Genomic DNA, 24,994 nt, shown 5'->3' with positions numbered 1-24,994 from the left:
TTGCCTCGGGAGGATGGGAGTCGATGTTGCCAGTTGTTTGTTACATTACAGCGGGATGGCTTAGTCACAGTTTTGACAGCAAGGATTAAAAAATATTCCACTGCTATAGTCCTTTATAATCACATTGTACAGTACATTGTTGACTTCATCATCAGAGATTGTCAAGTGCGTTGCTGAAGTGCATCATATCGTCCAGAGATTCCAGATGGAGCTTTCTTTCAATATAGCTGAAGTAATATTCTGGAGCCTGTAGGATAAATGAAAGTTATGCTCTACAACAGTGCAGTGAAATTAAGGACATAAATAATCACAAACATCTAACTTACAACAATGGGATAAAATGTACATTACACGTTTTAGTGTTGTCAGGAAATATAAGATAGCTGTGCGATAAATCGCAAAGAACAATGAAGAACGAATGGGTTTATTTCATGACAAAACATCGTCCTATCGTGATGTCACTTCTGGAGATTTAAATATGCGTTCGCAACTTGATGACATCATATATTGGACGACGTTAGAGAGGGAAGTGTCTAGTAAGTTGTCCCCCTTAGATCTAGCTGGGCTGTGTCCCTCATGGTTTATTCTCCCTGCAGTGTTTTATTGTACGATAAACAACTCGTCTTATTTCTCAAATACACAATATCTGAATTAAGAGCTATTAGTTTGGATGACAGACTAAGGTATAGTGTCTTGCCTTGCCAATTCTTGATATTCACCAAGGAATCTGGATAGCACCTCAGGCCTCCATTCCAGAAGGTATATCTCATTGAGGAACATGAAATAGTCTTGCATGTACTTACTCGGTGTGACAGTTTACGCAGAAAGGCAACATGTTCTCCAGTCAACTTTTTAAGCTTCTCATTCCTGAAACCCAAGACAACTTATTTAATGACCATCTTGCTCTGAAATCACCCAGTGACATGATTTATATATCCACCATCTTGCCCTGAAATCACCCCGTGACATGATTTATATACCCACCATCTTGCCCTGAAATCTCCCCGTGACATGATTTATATACCCACCATCCTGCCCTGAAATCACCCCGTGACATGATTAATATACCCACCATCCTGCCCTGAAATCTCCCCGTGACATGATTTATATACCAACCATCTTGCCCTGAAATCTCCCCATGACATGATTAATATACCCACCATCCTGCACGGAAATCTCCCCGTGACATGAGTTATATACCCACCATCTTGCCCTGAAATCTCCCTGTGACATGATTAATATACCCACCATCTTGCCCTGAAATCTCCCCGTGACATGATCTATATACCCACCATCTTGCCCTGAAATCTCCCCATGACATGATTTATATACCCACCATCCTGCCCTGAAATCTCCCCGTGACATGATCTATATACCCACCATCTTGCCCTGAAATCACCATGTGACATGATTAATATATCCACCATCTTGCCCTGAAATCACCCCCTGACATGATTAATATACCCACCATCCTGCCCTGAAATCTCCCCGTGACAGGATTAATATACCCACCATCCTGCCCTGAAATCACCCCGTGACATCATTTATATATCCACCATCTTGCCCTGAAATCTCCCTGTGACATCATTTATATACCCACCATCTTGCCCTGAAATCTCCCCATGACATGATTTATATATCCACCATCTTGCCCTGAAATCACCATGTGACATCATTTATATACCCACCATCTTGCCCTGAAATCACCCCGTGACATGATCTATATACCCACCATCCTGCCCTGAAATCACCCAGTGACATGATTTATATACCCACCATCTTGCCCTGAAATCACCCCGTGACATGATTAATATACCCACCATCCTGCCCTGAAATCACCCAGTGACATCATTTATATACCCACCATCTTGCCCTGAAATCTCCCCGTGACATGATCTATATACCCACCATCCTGCCCTGAAATCTCGCCGTGACATGATCTATATACCCACCATCCTGCCCTGAATTCTCCCTGTGACAAGATTTATATATCCACCATCTTGCCCTGAAATCACCATGTGACATGATTAATATATCCACCATCTTGCCCTGAAATCACCCCCTGACATGATTTATATACCCACCATCTTGCCTTGAAATCTCCCCGTGACATGATTTATATACCTACCATCCTGCCCTGAAATCACCCGACATGATTTATATACCCACCATCTTGCCTTGAAATCTCCCCGTGACATGATTTATATACCTACCATCCTGCCCTGAAATCACCCCTGACATGATTTACATACCCACCATCCTGCCCTGAAATCACCCCTGACATCATTTATATACCCATCAACTTGCCCTGAAATCACCCCGTGACATGATCTATATACCCACCATCTTGCCCTGAAATCTCCCCATGACATGATTTACATACCCACCATCTTGCCCTGAAATCTCCCCATGACATGATCTATATACCCACCATCTTGCCCTGAAATCACCCCTGACATGATTTACATACCCACCATCCTGCCCTGAAATCACCCCTGACATCATTTATATACCCACCATCTTGCCCTGAAATCACCCCGTGACATGATTTACATACCCATCAACTTGCCCTGAAATCACCCCGTGACATGATCTATATACCCACCATCTTGCCCTGAAATCATCCCATGACATGATTTACATACCCACCATCTTGCCCTGAAATCACCCCGTGACATGATCTATATACCCACCATCTTGCCCTGAAATCTCCCCATGACATGATTTACATATCCACCATCTTGCCCTGAAATCACCATGTGACATCATTTATATACCCACCATCTTGCCCTGAAATCTCCCCGTGACATGATCTATATACCCACCATCCTGCCCTGAAATCACCCAGTGACATGATTTATATACCCACCATCTTGCCCTGAAATCACCCCGTGACATGATTAATATACCCACCATCCTGCCCTGAAATCACCCAGTGACATCATTTATATACCCACCATCTTGCCCTGAAATCTCCCCGTGACATGATCTATATACCCACCATCCTGCCCTGAAATCTCGCCGTGACATCATCTATATACCCACCATCCTGCCCTGAATTCTCCCTGTGACAAGATTTATATATCCACCATCTTGCCCTGAAATCACCATGTGACATGATTAATATATCCACCATCTTGCCCTGAAATCACCCCCTGACATGATTTATATACCCACCATCTTGCCTTGAAATCTCCCCGTGACATGATTTATATACCTACCATCCTGCCCTGAAATCACCCCTGACATGATTTATATACCCACCATCTTGCCTTGAAATCTCCCCGTGACATGATTTATATACCTACCATCCTGCCCTGAAATCACCCCTGACATGATTTACATACCCACCATCCTGCCCTGAAATCACCCCTGACATCATTTATATACCCACCATCTTGCCCTGAAATCACCCCGTGACATGATTTACATACCCACCATCTTGCCCTGAAATTTCCCCATGACATGATCTATATACCCACCATCTTGCCCTGAAATCACCCCGTGACATGATTTATATACCCACCATCTTGCCCTGAAATCTCCCCGTGACATGATCTATATACCCACTATCTTGCCCTGAAATCACCCTGTGACATGATTTATATACCCACCATCTTGCCCTGAAATCACCCCGTGACATGATCTATATACCCACCATCTTGCCCTGAAATCTCCACGTGACATGATTTATATACCCACCATCCTGCCCTGAAATCTCCCTGTGACATGATTTATATATCCACCATCTTGCCCTGAAATCACCATGTGACATGATTAATATATCCACCATCTTGCCCTGAAATCACCCCCTGACATGATTTATATACCCACCATCTTGCCTTGAAATCTCCCCGTGACATGATTTATATACCTACCATCCTGCCCTGAAATCACCCCTGACATGATTTATATACCCACCATCTTGCCTTGAAATCTCCCCGTGACATGATTTATATACCTACCATCCTGCCCTGAAATCACCCCTGACATCATTTATATACCCACCATCTTGCCCTGAAATCACCCCGTGACATGATTTACATACCCATCAACTTGCCCTGAAATCACCCCGTGACATGATCTATATACCCACCATCTTGCCCTGAAATCTCCCCATGACATGATTTACATACCCACCATCTTGCCCTGAAATCTCCCCATGACATGATCTATATACCCACCATCTTGCCCTGAAATCACCCCGTGACATGATTTATATACCCACCATCTTGCCCTGAAATCTCCCCGTGACATGATCTATATACCCACCATCTTGCCCTGAAATCTCCACGTGACATGATTTATACACCCACCATCTTGCCCTGAAATCTCACATGAAATCACATGATATTCAGATCTAGATTCACAGGGTCATATGATATTCAGACCTAGACTCACATGGTCACTTGGGACTTGTGCAGCCAGTTGAGGACATCTTTACTGGACCAGCCTGCGACACTGGCACCCTTCCCAGCATCCACTGGGCCTGCTCGGATCACCGGAATCTTAGTCTCATCCTTAAGCAGATGTGGACAATTATAAGAAAAAACACATTGCTGAATTTATTTTAAAAAAGTAAACATTAAGCGAATAAAAGCAATTTTGCAGAAATATCCTGGCTGTAGACACATGTATCATTGTTGATGATGGTGGGAATCCATCTTCTATGACTAGCATCTAATGTCTCCATTCTAGTATGACAAACAGTCCAGGAACTGGAGAAACCAGTTTGTTATCTACGTTGTTTGTCATATACATTTTTGCTCGGAATTATCTGCTGGATAAAACAAAACACAATACACGTAACTGCTGCATTGACCTGTATTAGCAGTGATCACTTCATAGCATAAGAGTCACCAGTGTGAAGTGACACTCGTGAAATATTTTTGTTTAATGAATTAGTCCAATTACAGGTAGGATTAACATTAAGCAAGCTAAACAAGATTGAATCATCACCCCTGATTGTGTTAATTTGCCACTGATTGCAAACAGTCAATTGTCAGTGACACTTGACATTGATTGAGAATTCTCCGTTTGCTATAGACGTCACTAATTAGTGATATTTGGGCTTGTTCGGGATCAAATATCACTTCGCTATATACGTTAGTTCACTGTAGAGAGTTTGTTATATACATATATATATTTTTTATTCCACCACTCATATCATTTGCATTTACTTCAAACAAAATGCCGACACTCAGTCAAAATGATCTCATTTATTGTAATAAAACAGGTTTTACCTCGCAAAGTGCATGATATCAATTGAGCACCTTGATTAAAAACATGTAAATATTTGGAACATATGTGTCGACGCCCAAATAACACTACATGTGCTCTGCAAATTCTGCACTCAAACGAAGTTGGCACAGAAGTTGCAATGTTGTTTATGAACCGGATATCGATTTCCTTATGGAATTTAGATTCGATTATGCATAGGCTAGTTAGTCCAGCCAAAATATAACTCCATAATTCCAGCCTAGTTCTTCAAGGGTGGAAACTTGACTTTTATAGTCAGTTAACTCCCTTGCCTCGAGAAGATGGACATAAGAAGGGTCTCACATACATTGGTTTATTTACTTCACAATCAAACCTGCTGCGAACCTCAACCTTCAACTCTAATATAAAGCGAATTATCTCTGGTAGCATTGCAACCCGCTTGACAGTTTTGCAAACAAATGGCCATCGCACTTACAATAGGCATTCCACGATTTGATGTCTTTCCCTTGTTTCCAAGTTCTTTGATGAGATCATTGACCTTTGCTTGGAAATCGTATTTGCCACTGAGTTCGAAGAAGAGTTTTGTCCCCTTGATCATACCCAGCCAGCCATCGGGCTTGTAGGCACGCTGCATGAGGAGAGGTACTATGGTCTTCTGGAGGGAGAACGCGTACTCCGCTTCTGCAATTATAAAAATAGTTCGTGAGTAGAAGGCATTCTGTTAAGTAATAAGTAATTAAAGTCATTTTGTTTCAGACACAAGACAAGAATTACTCGAAAACTAATTAAAAGTTCTTTTGCATTAAAGTTATATTTTCAGAGACAATGTGTTCATCTAGACAGATGTTAGAGACTTCATACCTTATTTCCTTCTAAATACCCTTGGGGAATTTTTCTGGCATATGATTGGATGACATTGAAGGTCATGGTTACTCAATATGAAGTAGGTATACGTAACTTGACTATTTAGGAATGGATTTTGATAAAACTAAGGCTGCTTCAGTTTTTTAATGTAATAGAAAGAAACAACACCATCTAAATTGAAAAGGAGCTCACTATGCAACTAAACCCCTTTGTGCCATGGGACCTCTTGAACTGTGAATTAAGATGTCAAACGCAATGACAACACAATAACCATCATTATTACAATCATCTCTGCTTTAATTTGGTGTCTTTCGTACGATATAGTGCAATGGATTGTATTTGAACTTCAATCACTGTTAAGTTTGATCATGCACCCATGTGACATACATTTGTTATTAACCAGTTTATCTTACATGCCCACTGATTTCGACACACTCGGGTGCTTCCATGTTACTACCTACCAGTAAGGTAGACAACTAGCAAACTATGAACACCACCACTTTCACCAATGGCAGTGCATATCCCTTTTGGAATTTAGATACTGTTGAAAAGAAAATCAACTCAAGTTGAATGTTGTACTACTTGGTTAAACTGTCTGAATAAATAAGAATCACTTTTTATACAATGTATATGTTTTATAAACTACTACACAGCACAGTGCAGCACTGAGCAGTATACAAGCTGACTGATAGCGAGGCACCTTGAGGCTTCAAATATAAAGACATTGCAATCCATGTGTCCAATCTGTCCTTGTGTATACATACAGATAAGACAGCTACGTTAATAATCGCAAAGAACAATGAAGAACAAAGCACGGTTTATTTCACAATAAAACATTGTTCTATCATGATGCTCTTTCTAGAGATTTGAACATGCGCTCGCAACTTGAGGACATCGTGAATTGGTCAGTGTTATTTTTGAGAGGGAAGTGTCAAGTGAGTTGTTACCCATAGATGTAGCTGGGCAATGTAGATAAACGCAATGGCTGACAATCGCTTCCAAAAGTGAGAGAGATATGATAATGGGTATTGGGAGAAAAGGTACAGGTAATCGACGTGAGGATCGTGAGAATATGTAGGAAAGACCAAATTTAAACCCCCTGTTCATAAAATGGAGTTATTTAACATTGCAGCAGTCAGATTCTATTCAGGAAGTCATCATTATGTAAACACAGGTAAATATTTTTCAAGCGTGTACATTTTACTAACATTCTCAAAGAGGCTGTATGTAATGTTGACATCTCATACAAGAGATAACCGACTCATGGTCGTTGTTTATCATACCTCATGATTTATTCTCCCAGCAGCATTTTATTGTATGATAAACAACGACCACAAGTCGATTATTTCTTAAATAGTGTTGAGATGGTAGTCTCCTTGGTGGATGTGTTCACCTGATCTGCAGTTCTGGCTCTCCTTGTAGCGCTCCGACATACAGACGAGCACGACAGCCGAGTTCTGCACAGCCTCCGCCATCGCCTGGAGTGTGGAGCCCCCCATGTTGTCTACATCCATCCACACACTGAAGCCTTGAGCTCGCAGCATCTCTTTCACCTACACAGCATGAGTCAGGGAGTTTGGTTATTGCAGTTTCAAATCTATAATCAGCGGATTCTGGCATGGGTAGGGGATGCATCTCTTTACAGGAACAACAGTACATTACATAACATGGCTATCAGTGATTCTTAACATAGCATGATTTTTGACAGCAGATTGCAGTGGAGTAGTATTCATTATAGGCAGTACTCTTAAATTGGGCTAGTAACATTTCCGTATAGCTGACCTAACTGTCTCGTTGAAAATTCTAGGCAATGATGAAGTGAGTTAAGACATCATTTAATGTCCAAGTCTGTCATTTTATTTTCATTTAGTAGTTTATCAGGAATTCAATGCAAAGTAGTTATTAGCAATGCATGTGAAAGCCTATGAACATCCACCAACTGCAGACTCTAGTCTGCTGATGAGGTGCAGTAGGTACATGGACTAGACTCTAGCCTGCTGATGAGGGGCAGTAGGTACATGGACTAGACTCTAGTCTGCTGATGAGGGGCAGTAGGTACATGGACTAGACTCTAGCCTGCTGATGAGGTGCAGTAGGTACATGGACTAGACTCTAGCCTGCTGATGAGGTGCAGTAGGTACATGGACTAGACTCTAGCCTGCTGATGAGGTGCAGTAGGTACAAGGACTAGACTCTAGCCTGCTGATGAGGGGCAGTAGGTACATGGACTAGACTCTAGCCTGCTGATGAGGTGCAGTAGGTACATGGACTAGACTCTAGCCTGCTGATGAGGGGCAGTAGGTACATGGACTAGACTCTAGCCTGCTGATGAGGTGCAGTAGGTACATGGACTAGACTCTAGCCTGCTGATGAGGTGCAGTAGGTACATGGACTAGACTCTAGCCTGCTGATGAGGGGCAGTAGGTACATGGACTAGACTCTAGTCTGCTGATGAGGTGCAGTAGGTACATGGACTAGACTCTAGCCTGCTGATGAGGTGCAGTAGGTACATGGACTAGACTCTAGCCTGCTGATGAGGTGCAGTAGGTACATGGACTAGACTCTAGCCTGCCTATGAGGTGCAGTAGGTACATGGACTAGACTCTAGCCTGCTGATGAGGTGCAGTAGGTACATGGACTAGACTCTAGCCTGCTGATGAGGGGCTGTAGGTACATGGACTAGACTCTAGTCTGCTGATGAGGTGCAGTAGGTACATGGACTAGACTCTAGCCTGCTGATGAGGTGCAGTAGGTACATGGACTAGACTCTAGCCTGCTGATGAGGTGCAGTAGGTACATGGACTAGACTCTAGCCTGCCTATGAGGTGCAGTAGGTACATGGACTAGACTCTAGCCTGCTGATGAGGTGCAGTAGGTACATGGACTAGACTCTAGCCTGCTGATGAGGGGCAGTAGGTACATGGACTAGACTCTGGCCTGCTGATGAGGTGCAGTAGGTACATGGACTAGACTCTAGCCTGCTGATGAGGGGCAGTAGGTACATGGACTAGACTCTGGCCTGCTGATGAGGTGCAGTAGGTACATGGACTAGACTCTAGCCTGCTGATGAGGGGCAGTAGGTACATCGTAACATGGACTAGACTCTAGCCTGCTGATGAGGGGCAGTAGGTACATGGACTAGACTCTAGCCTGCTGATGAGGGGCAGTAGGTACATCGTAACATGGACTAGACTCTAGCCTGCTGATGAGGTGCAGTAGGTACAAGGACTAGACTCTAGCCTGCTGATGAGGTGCAGTAGGTACATGGACTAGACTCTAGCCTGCTGATGAGGGGCAGTAGGTACAAGGACTAGACTCTAGCCTGCTGATGAGGTGCAGTAGGTACATGGACTAGACTCTAGCCTGCTGATGAGGGGCAGTAGGTACATGGACTAGACTCTAGCCTGCTGATGGGGGGCAGTAGGTACATGGACTAGACTCTAGCCTGCTGATGAGGGGCAGTAGGTACATGGACTAGACTCTAGTCTGCTGATGAGGTGCAGTAGGTACATGGAATAGACTCTAGTCTGCTGATGGGGGGCAGTAGGTACATGGACTAGACTCTAGCCTGCTGATGAGGTGCAGTAGGTACATGGACTAGACTCTAGCCTGCTGATGAGGGGCAGTAGGTACATGGACTAGACTCTAGCCTGCTGATGAGGTGCAGTAGGTACATGGACTAGACTCTAGCCTGCTGATGGGGGGCAGTAGGTACATGGACTAGACTCTAGCCTGCTGATGAGGTGCAGTAGGTACATGGACTAGACTCTAGCCTGCTGATGGGGGGCAGTAGGTACATGGACTAGACTCTAGCCTGCTGATGAGGTGCAGTAGGTACATGGACTAGACTCTAGCCTGCTGATGGGGGGCAGTAGGTACATGGACTAGACTCTAGCCTGCTGATGAGGTGCAGTAGGTACATGGACTAGACTCTAGCCTGCTGATGAGGGGCAGTAGGTACATGGACTAGACTCTAGCCTGCTGATGAGGTGCAGTAGGTACATGGACTAGACTCTAGCCTGCTGATGAGGTGCAGTGGGTACACGGACTAGACTCTAGCCTGCTGATGAGGTGCAGTAGGTACATGGACTAGACTCTAGCCTGCTGATGAGGGGCAGTAGGTACATGGACTAGACTCTAGCCTGCTGATGAGGTGCAGTAGGTACATGGACTAGACTCTGGTCTGCTGATGATGGTACCTGGAGAAGCTTCTTCTGGTCGGCCCACTGGTAGCTGATCATGATGTGTCCGCCTCCCTCCTCTCCTCCAGTCTGGCCCTCCAAGGCACTGTCTGATAAACATAACATCCATCACCACAACATCACCATGATCACTGATTCAATGACCTACATTACTGACTCAACGACCTACATTACTGACTCAACGACATAAAACACTGACTCAACTACCTACATCACTGATTCAACGACCTACATCACTGATTCAATGACCTACATTACTGACTCAACGACCTACATCACTGACTCAACGACCTAAATCACTGACTCAACTACCTACATCACTGATTCAACGACCTACATCACTGATTCAACAACCTACATTACTGATTCACTGACCTACATCACTGATTCAACGACCTACATCACTACCTATACATTACAACCTAGGGAGTGGGTCAATGTGGCTTTCTGAGTCACAGTCACTGAACAGTTTAGTCTGGGCCAAGTGGCAAACGTGATCAGAAAGCAACATAACTAACATGACATACTGATTGTCAGGTCACACATTGTGAGAACTCGATTCCTGTTTTAGTCCAACATTGTGGAGATGTCAGCAGATATTTTTTAAACCTATAGGAAACCTTATTACTCGTATCTAGCTATCTGATTGGTTGGTCATTGTCAATTGGGAGGTCAGTATGGACACCATGATGTCATAGTGTTTGTGATATCACATGCTCGTCACATCACAATTGACCCAGTTCACATATTGCCTTCACACATCAGACAGCGACACAGTGTAGAGCAAATGGCTCACAAACATGTAACAAAACATTAACTGTGTCTGTAACTGCTGTAACTACTGTAACTACTGATGAATTCGTTGCAAGTGTTCTTAGCAGGACGTACAGGACTTACAAGCTCAAAGTTTGTGTCCACCCCTTGACTCATGGTGTACAAGGCCACACAACCCGTAACATCTTGTACACTCAACTACTGATACATGTCACTCATACTTGATACTCTAACCATTTGCTCTGTTGGAGAAAATATGCTCTTTCACTTTATTGGTAGGTAGCAGATCCAATTTGTATACAGTTTAGTAATAAGCTACAAACAACTGGAATAAAGTGATCCCATCCTTAGTGAAATTTAGCCAACTCCATTACTTACCAACACTGTGTAAATGTATTTCCCATAATGCACCACCACCAGCTTTTGACAGCTTCTTGTTGTCTGACATTTTGACAGACTTCAGCAGCTTCATCAGTTCTTCATTCTCCTGTGAATAATCCCAACAAGACATTTGGTGAACAAAATATTTCTGTGAAAAATGACAAACAAGCTGTTATATTTTTTTTATAATTTTTTGTATCTTGTTACCTCAGACGTACATCTTCTATCTTCTGCATCCTTGTATTACACTTGTGTGTATGTGTGTGTGTGTGTGTGTGGGGGGGGGGGGGGGGGGGGGGGTAGGTCATGACCCCCCTTCTGCCCTTTAATCCTATAATAAACTACAAGTCCCTTTGTAATGTTCCCATTTATAACTTTTTTTATCATGTTTATTTGAAAAAGTAGAACTGTGTCATTTTTTCACCCATCTTGATATTTCTGGAATATTGCTAAAAGCAGTGTACAACAATAGTCACTTACCGGCCTCTGCTCACACTATCACACTTGTATAATAATTTACAGTATTTTGCTGAAGAACCCACATGAAAAGTTTTCCTGTTGTCCTTGTCGAAGGAGAGCTCCCAGATACATTTGACAGCAACCAGCTTCTCGTCATCGCTTCCATCCTTCACAATCTTCATCACTGTTGGCACAGCACCTTTCTTCTCAATCAGCTTCTTATTGTCATCATTCTTGGCCAACCCCGTCAGTCCCTCCACCAACTCCATCACACTACAGGAACAACATGCAGAACATACATCAGGTGGGGGCAGTGGGGTAGCCCTGTGGCTAAACATCAGGTGGGGGCAGTGGGATAGCCCTGTGGCTAAACATCAGGTGGGGACAGTGGGGTAGCCCTGTGGCTAAACATCAGGTGGGGCAGTGGGGTAGCCCTTTGGCTAAACATCAGGTGGGGGCAGTGGGGTAGCTCTGTGGCTAAACATCAGGTGGGGCCAGTGGGGTAGCTCTGTGGCTAAACATCAGGTGGGGCAGTGGGGTAGCCCTTTGGCTAAACATCAGGTGGGGTAGCCCAGTGGATAAACATCAGGTGGGGCCAGTGGGGTAGCCCTTTGGCTAAACATCAGGTGGGGCAGTGGGGTAGCCCTTTGGCTAAACATCAGGTGGGGGCAGTGGGGTAGCCCTGTGGCTAAACATCAGGTGGGGCCAGTGGGGTAGCCCTTTGGCTAAACATCAGGTGGGGCCAGTGGGGTAGCCCTGTGGCTAAACATCAGGTGGGGGCAGTGGGGTAGCCCTGTGGCTAAACATCAGGTGGGGCCAGTGGGGTAGCCCTGTGGCTAAACATCAGGTGGGGCCAGTGGGGTAGCCCTTTGGCTAAACATCAGGTGGGGCAGTGGGGTAGCCCTTTGGCTAAACATCAGGTGGGGGCAGTGGGGTAGCCCTGTGGCTAAACATCAGGTGGGGCCAGTGGGGTAGCCCTGTGGCGAAACATCAGGTGGGGCCAGTGGGGTAGCCCTTTGGCTAAACATCAGGTGGGGCCAGTGGGGTAGCCCTGTGGCTAAACATCAAATGGGGGCAGTGGGGTAGCCCTGTGGCGAAACATCAGGTGGGGCCAGTGGGGTAGCCCTGTGGCTAAACATCAAATGGGGGCAGTGGGGTAGCCCTGTGGCTAAACATCAAATGGGGGCAGTGGGGTAGCCCTGTGGCTAAACATCAGGTGGGGCCAGTGGGGTAGCCCTGTGGCTAAACATCAGGTGGGGCCAGTGGGGTAGCCCTGTGGCTAAACATCAGGTGCACTTGTTTTATAAATTAATCATTTTGAAAATGTTTCTGAGACGGTAGAAAGAACAAATAATTGTTCTGAAAGACAATTCTCTCCAACAGATTTGGCATCAGATCCTATGTCTGTGGTGTCAACACTTTTGCAGGCAAATCGACTGAGGGCATCAACCTCCCACCTCTAGGCATTTGGCATACATCTTAATTTGTCTTGGCATACAAGTCATGAACTCTTGAGCCATATCATTTTCGCATAGAATGAATGAACCATGCATTCTCATCAGCTCAGGGCTAAATGTTTTATTGCTTTGTCACTCTTTGAAAGAAAAAAAAGATCAGAATTAAATTGCAACATTGAACAATTGGCATCCGCGTACCAGATAAACATTTCATGGCATCCAGCATATGTCACTACAGCATCCGGAATACCACTTAACAGTGCTCGGCATCTGGAATACCCTAAGGGGATTGGCACAGGGATCTGATGGCCTGTAAAGATCTGCACCCACAACCGTGCCACGATCCACAAGTCATGGGATCAAATTCAAGATTTCACCCTGATAAAGATTCTTGGTTCGTCAGCACCACACCCGTGTTTAATGGTAAATGTATGACCTGTATCCCTTTTGACACACTCACTGTCTCACACAACTATACCTGAAACCATTATAGCGATGATCCTGTGCTTTCCAGGCCAACTTGATCATGCTTAGTATGAAGTCAAAGACAGAATCGTCAGCCAGAAGGAGGTCGTTCTGGGACTCATCAAGGATGTAGGACAAGGTCAGTAATGTCACCATCTTCACGTCTGGGGAACAAAGCCATGAATTACAAGGTCTGTAACGTCACCATCTTCACATCTGGGGAACAAAGCCATGAACTACAAGGTCCGTAACGTCAACATCTTCACATCTGGGGAACAAAGCCATGAATTACAAGGTCCGTAACGTCCCCATCTTCACCCCTGGGGAACAAAGCCATGAATTACAAGGTCCGTAACGTCACCATCTTCACATCTGGGGAACAAAGCCATGAATTACAAGGTCTGTAACGTCACCATCTTCACATCTGGGGAACAAAGCCATGAATTACAAGGTCTGTAACGTCACCATCTTCACATCTGGGGAACAAAGCCATGAACTACAACGTCCGTAACGTCACCATCTTCACATCTGGGGAACAAAGCCATGAACTACAAGGTCAGTAATGTCACCATCTTCACATCTGGGGAACAAAGCCATGAATTACAAGGTCTGTAACGTCACCATCTTCACATCTGGGGAACAAAGCCATGAACTACAATGTCCGTAACGTCACCATCTTCACATCTGGGGAACAAAGCCATGAATTACAAGGTCCGTAACGTCACCATCTTCACCCCTGGGGAACAAAGCCATGAATTACAAGGTCCGTAACGTCACCATCTTTACATCTGGGGAACAAAGCCATGAATTACAAGGTCCGTAACGTCACCATCTTTACATCTGGGGAACAAAGCAATGAATAACAAGGTCCGTAACGTCACCATCTTTACATCTGGGGAACAAAGCCATGAATTACAAGGTCAGTAACGTCACCATCTTTACATCTGGGGAACAAAGCCATGAATTACAAGGTCCGTAACGTCACCATCTTCACATCTGGGGAACAAAGCCATGAATTACAAGGTCCGTAACGTCACCATCTTTACATCTGGGGAACAAAGCCATAAATTACAAGGTCCATAATGTCACCATCTTTACATCTGGTGAACAAAGCCATGAATTACAAGGTCCAAAACGTCACCATCTTTACATCTGGGGAACAAAGCCATGAATTACAAGGTCAGTAACGTTACCATCTTTACATCTGGGGAACAAAGCCATGAATTACAAGTCACTAAAGTCACCATCTTCACATCTGGGGAACAAAGCCATGAACTACAAGGTCAGTAACATCACCATCTTCACATCTGGGGAACAAAGCCATGAACTACAAGGTCAGTAACATCACCATCTTCACATCTGGGGAACAAAGCCATGAACTACAAGGTCAGTAACATCACCATCTTTACATCTGGGGAACAAAGCCATGAATAACAAGATCACTAAAGTCACCATCTTTACATCTGGGGAACAAAGCCATGAATTACAAGGTCCGTAACGTCACCATCTTTACATCTGGGGAACAAAGCCATGAATAAGAAGTTCCGTAACATCACCATCTTTACATCTGGGGAACAAAGCATTGAATTAGAAGTTCCGTAACGTCACCATCTTTACATCTGGGGAACAAAGCCATGAATTACAAGATCACTAAAGTCACCATCTTTACATCTGGGGATCAAAGCCATGAATTACAAGATCACTAAAGTCACCATCTTTACATCTGGGGAACAAAGCCATGAATTAAAAGGTCAGTAAAGCTTTTGCCATCTCTGCCTCTTGGAACAAAGTTTGAATCAGAGTTCAAAGTCACTTCCAAAGAAAATCCACTCAGAAAAGATAATCCATCTTTTCGTGTAGCTTTCAGATTATTCTCAAAATATATCTTACCTGTTTTTTTAGATTTAAGAAAGGGCAACAAGTGTTTGCTGATCTCCTGGGCCCGCATCAATGGTCGATTTGCTGGATTCTTGGATGTATTGTGAAGGATGCCAACACACGATTCAAAGGAGTAACCCAGGTCCTTTAACAGGAAAATGGTTAGAAGACACAGATGTAAATCATACACTAAAACCTCCAGTGATGTCATCCTATTGTTCTCCAGTAGGGTTAAACCTTATAACAGGTATGTAATAATATCCCTGGGGATATAAAATAAAATCCCAGGGATTTTATTTATACAACTTCCATTTAGATTGTTATATATGAATGTTTCTTGCAAGAAATTTATTTTGAATTTTACCACAAGGTATTGAAATCTAAAATCAAATAACAAATGTTTTCTTTATATTCCCAAGGATCAAACACGCAACCTTTGTATCTGTAGCCCAGTGAGTGTACCACTAGACTACAGGGGCGCTGATAAATCACAATGCTTTTAAGAACGTCTTTTCAAAGTACCTTACACCGCCAGCAACAGATATTTTACGCCCATTTCCTAAGGTTCATAGAAAGTATGTTTGAAACATAAAATGTTGATAAATGTTGTTTTAAGTTTCATTTTTCAGTTCATAAGTCAGATAAAACACTTACCCTCAGGTTTTTATGATATTTAAACCCCTGATCCTTGGGATAAAACCTCGGGGTTGACACCCCTCAGTTTTATCTTGCAAATGCGAGATTTAAATATCACAAAAAAAGTTCAGACGTGCTTTATCCTACCCATATCTCATGGCTAGACAAATTATATTTCCTTGTTTTGAAGATAGACCTATCCGCCCCTCGGTCCTTTTGTCTGTCAATCAAATGCCAAGCCAAACCGTGCTCTTACTGCCCAAACAACTCGTCTTGGTGTGTTGTAAGTGACTTGTAGTACGGGTTGCGACAGTCATTCCAAAATTGCGCGAGTTTGTGTAAAATTTAGTGACGTATAATATGACGTTAACTTTTAACGTTAACGTTTAACTTTTAATCTAATTGTTAAATCAAGTGTAAACTTTGGAATTTTCAAAGGCACATTAGTAATGTCAACTATTAATTTTCCAAAATTTAGCAAAATGCGTTCTTTGTCCAGCTGTTTTTATGTTTGACAGTTACATTGTAATCTTTTAATAAAGTTACAAACATTTCTATTGTTTTTTGTTGTTTATTAACGTTATTACTCTTGAACACTGTGTACAACACTAAAGAAACATTGTATGTTTGAAATTTCTCAAGCTAGTAGGCAGGGCTTGCTGATCTTAGCACCAGCCAATGGTAATAATCTTTAACAAACCGTGTTCTTACTACCATGATACAGCACGGGTAAGATCAAAGGTACCGCTCGCAACCCGTGCTACAAGTTGATAAAAGAGGTCAAATATATTGAAAAATATGTAACAAGTAACTAAATTTCCAGTTTCTAAGTCTGCAAGAATGAATGAACTATTGTTTAACATTGTTGCAAAATAATGATGTACAACATTTAAATTTACTTGACACAAAGTTTCGACTCTGCGCCTTATCAAAAATCTCAGGAGGATATTGTTTCTAACGATATACAATATATTGCAAAATCCTTATGATTTCAACAAAATATCATAAGAAGATAAATGTCCGAGGTTCAGCTTCATGAGTTTGGCAATTTCAGAGAACATGTTTACAGAGTCTGTATCTGTGTACTAGTCCGGACTTAAACAGGTTTTATAGAGCTAGAGCCCCCTGAGATATCATACTGCAGTTTCTCATAGACACCCCACCTCAGATACAGTATACTGACTCCGAGTCAACCAGTCATTGTTTTATCTCCTTAATGTGGAGCAACAGGCAGGGAAACAACAAGTACCAACATCTTTTGGTATGATGCGGCCAGGGATTGAACCACCGACCTTCTGCTGTCTGGGCACAGGCTCTAACCACAAGACCAAAGAGGCGGTCAGATGCTTACACAAGATACAACTACCAAATGATGATAATAATGGTATTTATATCAACAATACTAGGAGACTTGGCAGACTCCACTTCACAGAGGAGATGCTTGAAGCAATATTACCCCAGTCAAAAGGTCACTGGCAGACCCAGGGAAGTAAATAACCCAAGCTGCCTTGTAGACGCTACCAGGTTTTGCATCATCTTCCTGAGGTAAGGGAGTTAACGGACTTTAAAAGTTCTGTTTCCACCCTTGCCAAACAAGGCTTGAATTACGGAGTTACATTTTGGCTGGATTAACGAGTCTATGCATAGTCCAATTAAAATCAACATCAGGTTTGTAAACTGACGTGCAGATTTCGGTGATTGCAGGATTTGCAATGCATGTGTACTGTCAGCTCAGTATATATCTACAGATATATTCCAAATCTTTTCATGTTTTCAATCAGGTGAATCTGATGAACTTCACGAAGTGAGACCCTTTTAATTACAGTATAGATTTTGATTATCGATTAGATCGTCATGACTGGGCACCGCCATTTGTTTAATACAAATGCAAGTGATATGAGAGGGGGAATCTGATTGATCAATAGGAGGGACATATAAGGGACATAACTCGTAATAGCCACTTGACCATTTGCCTCGGGAAGATGGTTTTGCATTCATATTACCATCTCATTATTCCTTTCACCCACATGAACAAAGTCACCAGCTATACACCTTAATCAGTGTGGCAGGGCAATGTTGAAGACCTGGAAACCCCAGGAGTCAAACTTGCCAAGCATGGTCACCATCAACTCACGGCCACCAACACCACTTGACTTGAGCTGATTGTGAGCTGTGCACTGTCACTATTCAGCTACTTGAGAAGCTAACTACAATTCTTCAGCAAACCTACCCCTTCCTTCATGTGCTGAAGGTCCTTCCCAAGATCTTCAAACACTCCAGTGCTGCCAAGTCTCTCCGAGAACAGTGAACTTGCATCAGAATAATTCCACATTATACCCCGGATGGTAAAAACAAACATCATCTCTGGTTTTGTTATCAATCCATGCAGGATGCTGTCTGTCATGTACTCCAACTTTTCTTTCGTCATTAAGGCTTTGTATGAAGCATATAAGACAATGGCTGCATCAATTTCAGCTAAAAAATCAGCCATGTGTGTTCTGTTTCTTTCATTCTCCTCCATGAACTTCAGTGACAAATCTCTTTCAATTGAATTCTGCAAATAACTCCTTTCTGTTTCAAGTAGTAGGTCCCCCTTCAGCACAGACACAAATTTGTACTGACTATCAAAAGTATCAGCTAAATCAGGGTGTTTTTTCTTCATTGCATGCAACACTTTCGCGTCTGCTTCACTCATGTCAGCTACTTTGGTCTTTTCCTCTTGAACAGCCTTGGGCTCTGCAACCGATTTCCCAAACACATCCTCCTTTGTTTTGGGATCATACAACGGAGCATCCACTTCATCTTCTCCGCCATCTTGTGGGTGTGGCTTCTTATTATTTTCAACGGAAACAGACTGGACTGGTGGTGGTGGTGGCGGTGGTGGTGCAGATGCTGTTGCTGGCGCTGGTGCTTTGTCTTTACTTTGCTTCCCGGTTGACCTTGACCTGTTCATTTCTGGATCAGGATCAGGATCGTCAGCCTCCGGCTTAGCTATACTAGAGGTACTGCCCATCTGTAGCACGCTCAACTTGACCTCGTGGACTTACTGGCATCAGGGAAGTAGCCTGAAATAACACAGACATATTTTATCACATCAACTTGATATCAATCTCAAAACAGATCTCAGTGCACGTAAGGGTGTAATTTTAATGAGATTGAGTTGATATTTTTATGAACATGAACTTTATCAGGATAACAGATGAAAAAAAGAAGCTATTTGACAAGAAAAGCCAAATTTTCTTCTTGTTGAGGGTTTTCAGATTGATCTCAGCCTCGTCATGTGATGTAACATGTTCTGGATACTATACTAATTCTATTCGCATTATCAAAAATTTATGACAACGTTTTGCCTGAAGAATATCCTCACATATTAATGTCAATGAAATATTCAAGCATATATAGAACAAAATCATCCAATGAAAGACTATAATAATAACTACAAATACAATATATATATAACCCCAGTACTAACACCATGTCTTTCTGACAGCACAATTCTCATGTTCCTACGTTTTGATGCTGCTTTTCAATGTCACACCCCAGTAAAGTCAACTCTCACATGTATCAATTACTCTTCCCTATATTTCAGTTGATGTAATATTTCAAAAATCAAAATCTTCTCTTAACTCCATACTATGAAGTAGACCGTTGATCGGGCTATAAAGTGTAGCGCTTTAAGCACATTATTTTACAAATTAGACCCCGACAATTCAGTAATTTTCTTTCTTGTCATACTGTCCTGCTCATCTCCCACACATTGGGACTGACCAGCTGCTGTCAGTAAACATATGTCAACATATTTTTAATATGTTTCAACCTTTTCCTTGAGATTTGACAAATCTTATTGGTTGGTTGGTTGGTTTGTTGTTTAACGCCGCACTCAGCAATATTCCAGCAATATGACGGTGGTCTGTAAATAATCGAGTCTGGACCAGACAATCCAGTGATTGATATCATGAGCATCGATCCACGAAATTGGGATCGATGACCGTGCATCAACCAAGTCAGCGAGCCTGACCACCCAATCCCGTTAGTCGCCTTTTATGACAAGCATAGTCGCCTTTTACGGCAAGCATGGGTCGCCTTTATCATAAATAGGTGGCATGCATATCCTTCTTTTGTTAATCAAAAGTACACTGTCAGCACTGGAAGGTACACTGTAGGGTTGGAAGAACATCGTAGAATTGTTGCAGGCACATGGTACTGATGTGAAGTGTAAACAGACAGATATAGGCCTATCTAACTTCCTTATTGCCGGAATTGACTGTAAATGAATATTTAGCTGAAAAACCAACATCATCAATATACATCCATCAATCCGTCATTTTCTTTTAATATAAAACAATTTGTACATTAAGTTTTATCAAAGGGTAATAATATGTTTTTCACATTTTCAAATTGTTGGTTTCAAAAGGGAAAGCAGAGCATGTCTTATTTTCCGCTTTATTTATTATCAGTATTTTTATTACACACTATTTATTAAATTTACAACATTGTGGAAAGTGCATGCATCTGGTTGAAGAATTCACTGGTCACAACTTAATGAATTTTAACTGTCAGAAGAAATTCAACATCATAATGACCTGAAACAAACTTAAGTTTGACTCAAATCTCAAAGTCAGTTTTTGAACTTAAGTTTATTTCGAGAAATCGGGTCCTGGATTGTACCTTTTTTACCTGGTTACTTTAAATCCTTGAACATAGGATTTATTTAGTTTGGAAGGTCTCGAGACATGACATTTTTTCAAGGCATTTATTTTTTTCAGATGGGGATTTTCAGATCATAGCCTTGGATTTTTCGCATGTTCTGTACCTCCAACTATTACGGTATACAATAGGCTTCTCATTCATATTAATTAGGCTTACATATCTATACTTTGTAAACTAAAATGCCACACGCTGTTTATTCAAGGCCGAGGGTTGTGTGACCCGGTGTTTTTTTTTCAAGGAAGTCGTTTCGATGATTCGCCTGTATGGGCCCACCTCTATTGCTGGGTTTCTTCTAATAGCTTTCCTATTATTTCTTTCGAAACTCAAAATTACATCTTACACATAACTTCCCTCTTTTCATAAGTTAGTACTGTTATTGTGGGATTCTTATGAGCTCGTGACGCGAGGTCAGGTTTGTGTGCTCTGGACCATGACCAGTGTGGTTTATTTGAAAACAGCTGAACACGCGTTTTCCCCTTTCACGAGAATCCCTGCCTGGGCCAAATTCACTTTATGAAATTATAAAAGCTACCTTACATCATAAGCTACTCTTACATCATCCGCGCCTAGACTCCCGGTGATACCTGTCGCATGTCAACCTTGGAGTGTCAAGCGACTTCTTCACATGTGTAGAGACTATTGCTAGGCAAAACGTAAACACAGAGTCAGGGGACATAACTCTTGAGACGATCCCATTCATTAGTGAGTCCAAAGAGCTGTCTTGGGTTTTAGGGGTTTGGGGGAAAATAGTTGTACACTGTACAGTATATATTGTATTTAAATGGTCATATTCCTCTTTGACGATTATCTATTCAGAAGGTGGTTGTCTTCAGGCAGTATTGTTGACTCTTTGAGTGAATGTAGATATTGTTTTCCGTTCTTTATCATTTATTTTGTCGTTTTATGAATGTTTATTCAGCAAGCAGTTAAAATCTGACGAAAAATACTGCTACTACAACTCGCTTTAAGATCACCATTCACTGAACGAAGATCGATACATTAAACTGTTGTCTCCATCAGTCTAATATAAATGTCGTAATTAGTATTTCGATATGATATTGACATTTCTTTTGATTTTCTTCTTCTTTTCAAAAGAAATGTTTTGATTTTCTTCTTTACCCGCCGTGATATTGCTGTAATAGTGCCAAAAGCGGCGTAAAATCAAACTCACTCACTCACTCACTTCTTCTTCTTTTGGTGGGTAGGGTTAGACGACTGGGCCGCTCGTACCCCTCAAATGGATCTGAAAAGTCTGACTTTAAGTGAAGTTTCTCCATAGGGTTGACATTTCATACGTTTTTCCTTCATATTCTCTCTTAAAATGTCAATCGATTAATATATATAATAACCTACACGAAACGAAATTATCTATGGTGGCACGTGTTCCTATGCACAGCGCACAGGTCACAAAACAGGTGAAGTTTAGCAATGTCGGTCTCGTAGAGTCCTTGGATGGGTGACCGCGTTTCGGCAGCATTGTTGACGTCATTAGAACCTTATTGTGACGTAAGGTCGGAATGACGTCACACTACAAACGACGTCATGACTGAAGATTGTTGGCGTCATTCGACAAATTGTGGTTCCGCTGCTGCGACTTGATGTCCTTATAAGTAAACACTAAAATCCGTCTCTATACGTAGACATCTTCTTCGGTAATAAATAGTATATTATGTTCGTGTTTATGTCATACTAAGTTTGCGACACTCGTACCTAAATTTCGGTATTTAGACACGAGTGTCGTAAACATAGTAGCTCCATGGTATAAATTCTCACTTAATATCCTCTATTTATGGGTGAAAAATCACGTTTTGACTTCTTATTGAAATTTAAAACTACAGTATCTTAGGACCACAAAAATTGAATCTGCTTCAATTCATATTTATTACAGAGACACATTTGGACTCATTTTCTGCAATGTCCCATTTTCAGACTTATGCCTATTTATGTAATAATTGCAGTTTATATAATGTCTGATTAATTGAAAGTAGACATGTATTCTGAAACGCTTTGAAATAATGTTTTTATTACATTACGAACTAACTAGAGAAAAGTTAGACTAACATATAGTCTCTGAAATGAACATATCGTACAGAAAAAAACAGTTGTTCAGTTATCTTAATAAAAATCTAATAAAAAGGGAGCCCAGTGATTCTCTTCATTTTCCTGATACTGCAGTAATCTAGACTTGCCAAACATTATAGACTTGCATGGGCTGTAGTTGATATAAATGTATCAGGGTCTGTAAGACAGACTAGAGAAAAGTACCAAAAACGATTTACAGTCCGCACACATAGCGATTTTTACGGAAATAAGTTGACGTCAAACGTCTTTCTCCGAAAGGTCCCTTTTCTCCTCGTGGGGCACATATGTTCTTTTGAGTGTGCTTATATCATCAGATTGTTTCCTTCACAAATATGTTTTGACATATGCAAGAACTTTAATGACTTCAATTAGCAATGAAAAGAGTGTGATGTATGTTTAGGAGGACACTATATTCTATTACCTGAAGATGCATGCTCTACCCGGGTGGTTGCGACTCTGGGGACCTGGGGTCGATTCCCTACATGGCTCATTTTTGGTGTCCCCTGTCACAATATTGTTGTTAAATGTGGCGTATTAAAGTATTTTATCATCCAAAACTGGCTCCCACAGGAGATATTGTTTTGATGAGATTAAGCGATATCTACACTGTAAGCCACATACACTGTAGATATCGCTGCAATGAAATTACATCACAATGCTTTGCAGACCATTGTGACATCACTGGTTACCATGACGTCACAATCAAATGACATCACTAATGGCTACTGAAGCTGTTAGCAGTACTTTTTACATTGAAGACACTGCTAATTACTGTCTACAAATTGAAAAAGTTGGAAGAATGATGTTGGATGATAAATATAATCTCACCCCCGTGTCTTTTGATATCAAATATATCAACACTCGTTGATAAAAGTGACAAATGTCCTCGACAAGCCTCGGAATTTTTCCACTTTTATCAACTCGTGTTGATATATTTGATATTGAAAGACACTCGGGTGAGATTCTTTATAAACCACTCACAACAGTTACGGTGCGGTGGGTTGGCCATATGGTTACAGTTGGTCACGTTGAAGACCCGGGTTCGATTCCCTACGTGGCCATCTTTTGGTGTCCTCCGTCTTAATATTGCTGTTATTGTGACCACTCACTCACAACAGTTCAGGAGAGATTGGTATGACTTAGTCATTACAGCTTGTTACACAGAAGATCCGGGTCTTATATATGGGTACAATTTGTGAAGTCCATTCTCGAACTAATTGCCATGAGTCATATAGAGTGAGTGAGTGAGTATGGTTTTACGCCACTTTTAGCAATATTCCAGCAATATCACCGCGGGGGACACCAGAAATGGGCTTCACACATTGTACCCATGTCGGGAATCGAACCCAGGTCTTCGGCGTGACGAGCGAACGCTTTAACCACTAGGCTACCCGACTGCCCAGTCATATATAGAGATTGAATATGTGTGTCATACTGATTTTACGAAATGAGAACAGTAAACTACGGTTATGACGTACTCAAAGGGACTACTAACCAGTACCAAAGGTAATTTTAGTTCGTTATAACCGTAGTTCGTTATAAGCATATATACAGCATAACTACAGCAAATAGTCGGGACCAAAAAAGTAAATTCGTTATACCCGTCAGTTTGTTATAAGCGTGTTCGCTATAACCGTAGTTTACTGTATCAGGATGTTTGTATTTCCCGGGCGAGAGCAAGGGTAATACACGAATTTTTACACGGGTTTTGTACAATCATTGTAACACACATGCGAGTATAATAGTCTCTTTATTACCCATTACATCTTAATTCGTTTGAGCTCCCCTTGTACTGATCACAACTGTCGTTTAGGACGCTATCTTCAGCTTTGATGTCGTATCTAGTGTGACGTCATTCCGACCGAA

General features: G+C 42.0%; 1 protein-coding gene across 1 annotated transcript; it reads right to left on the bottom strand.

The window, feature by feature from the left end:
* Nucleotides 1-18: 18 nt before the first annotated feature.
* LOC139469756 (uncharacterized) lies at nt 19-21,670 on the bottom strand. Its single transcript, XM_071252041.1, has 12 exons — nt 21,584-21,670; nt 18,567-19,401; nt 15,713-15,845; nt 13,836-13,986; nt 11,984-12,173; nt 11,439-11,547; nt 10,284-10,375; nt 7,478-7,637; nt 5,696-5,901; nt 4,402-4,520; nt 804-867; nt 19-247 (listed from the first exon to the last, which is right to left on the bottom strand). The coding sequence occupies exons 2-12, from the start codon at nt 19,347-19,349 to the stop codon at nt 152-154; spliced, it is 2,103 nt and encodes a 700-aa protein (XP_071108142.1). The 5' UTR covers nt 19,350-19,401; nt 21,584-21,670; the 3' UTR covers nt 19-151.
* Between the last annotated feature and the right edge of the window lie 3,324 nt (nt 21,671-24,994).

The sequence above is a fragment of the Haliotis cracherodii genome, unplaced genomic scaffold (assembly GCF_022045235.1).
Source record: "Haliotis cracherodii isolate W230 unplaced genomic scaffold, xgHalCrac1.p SCAF_1, whole genome shotgun sequence".
Lineage (NCBI taxonomy): Eukaryota > Metazoa > Mollusca > Gastropoda > Lepetellida > Haliotidae > Haliotis > Haliotis cracherodii.
Note: the sequence above shows the minus strand (reverse complement) of the source record. Positions and strands in the feature narration are given on the sequence as shown.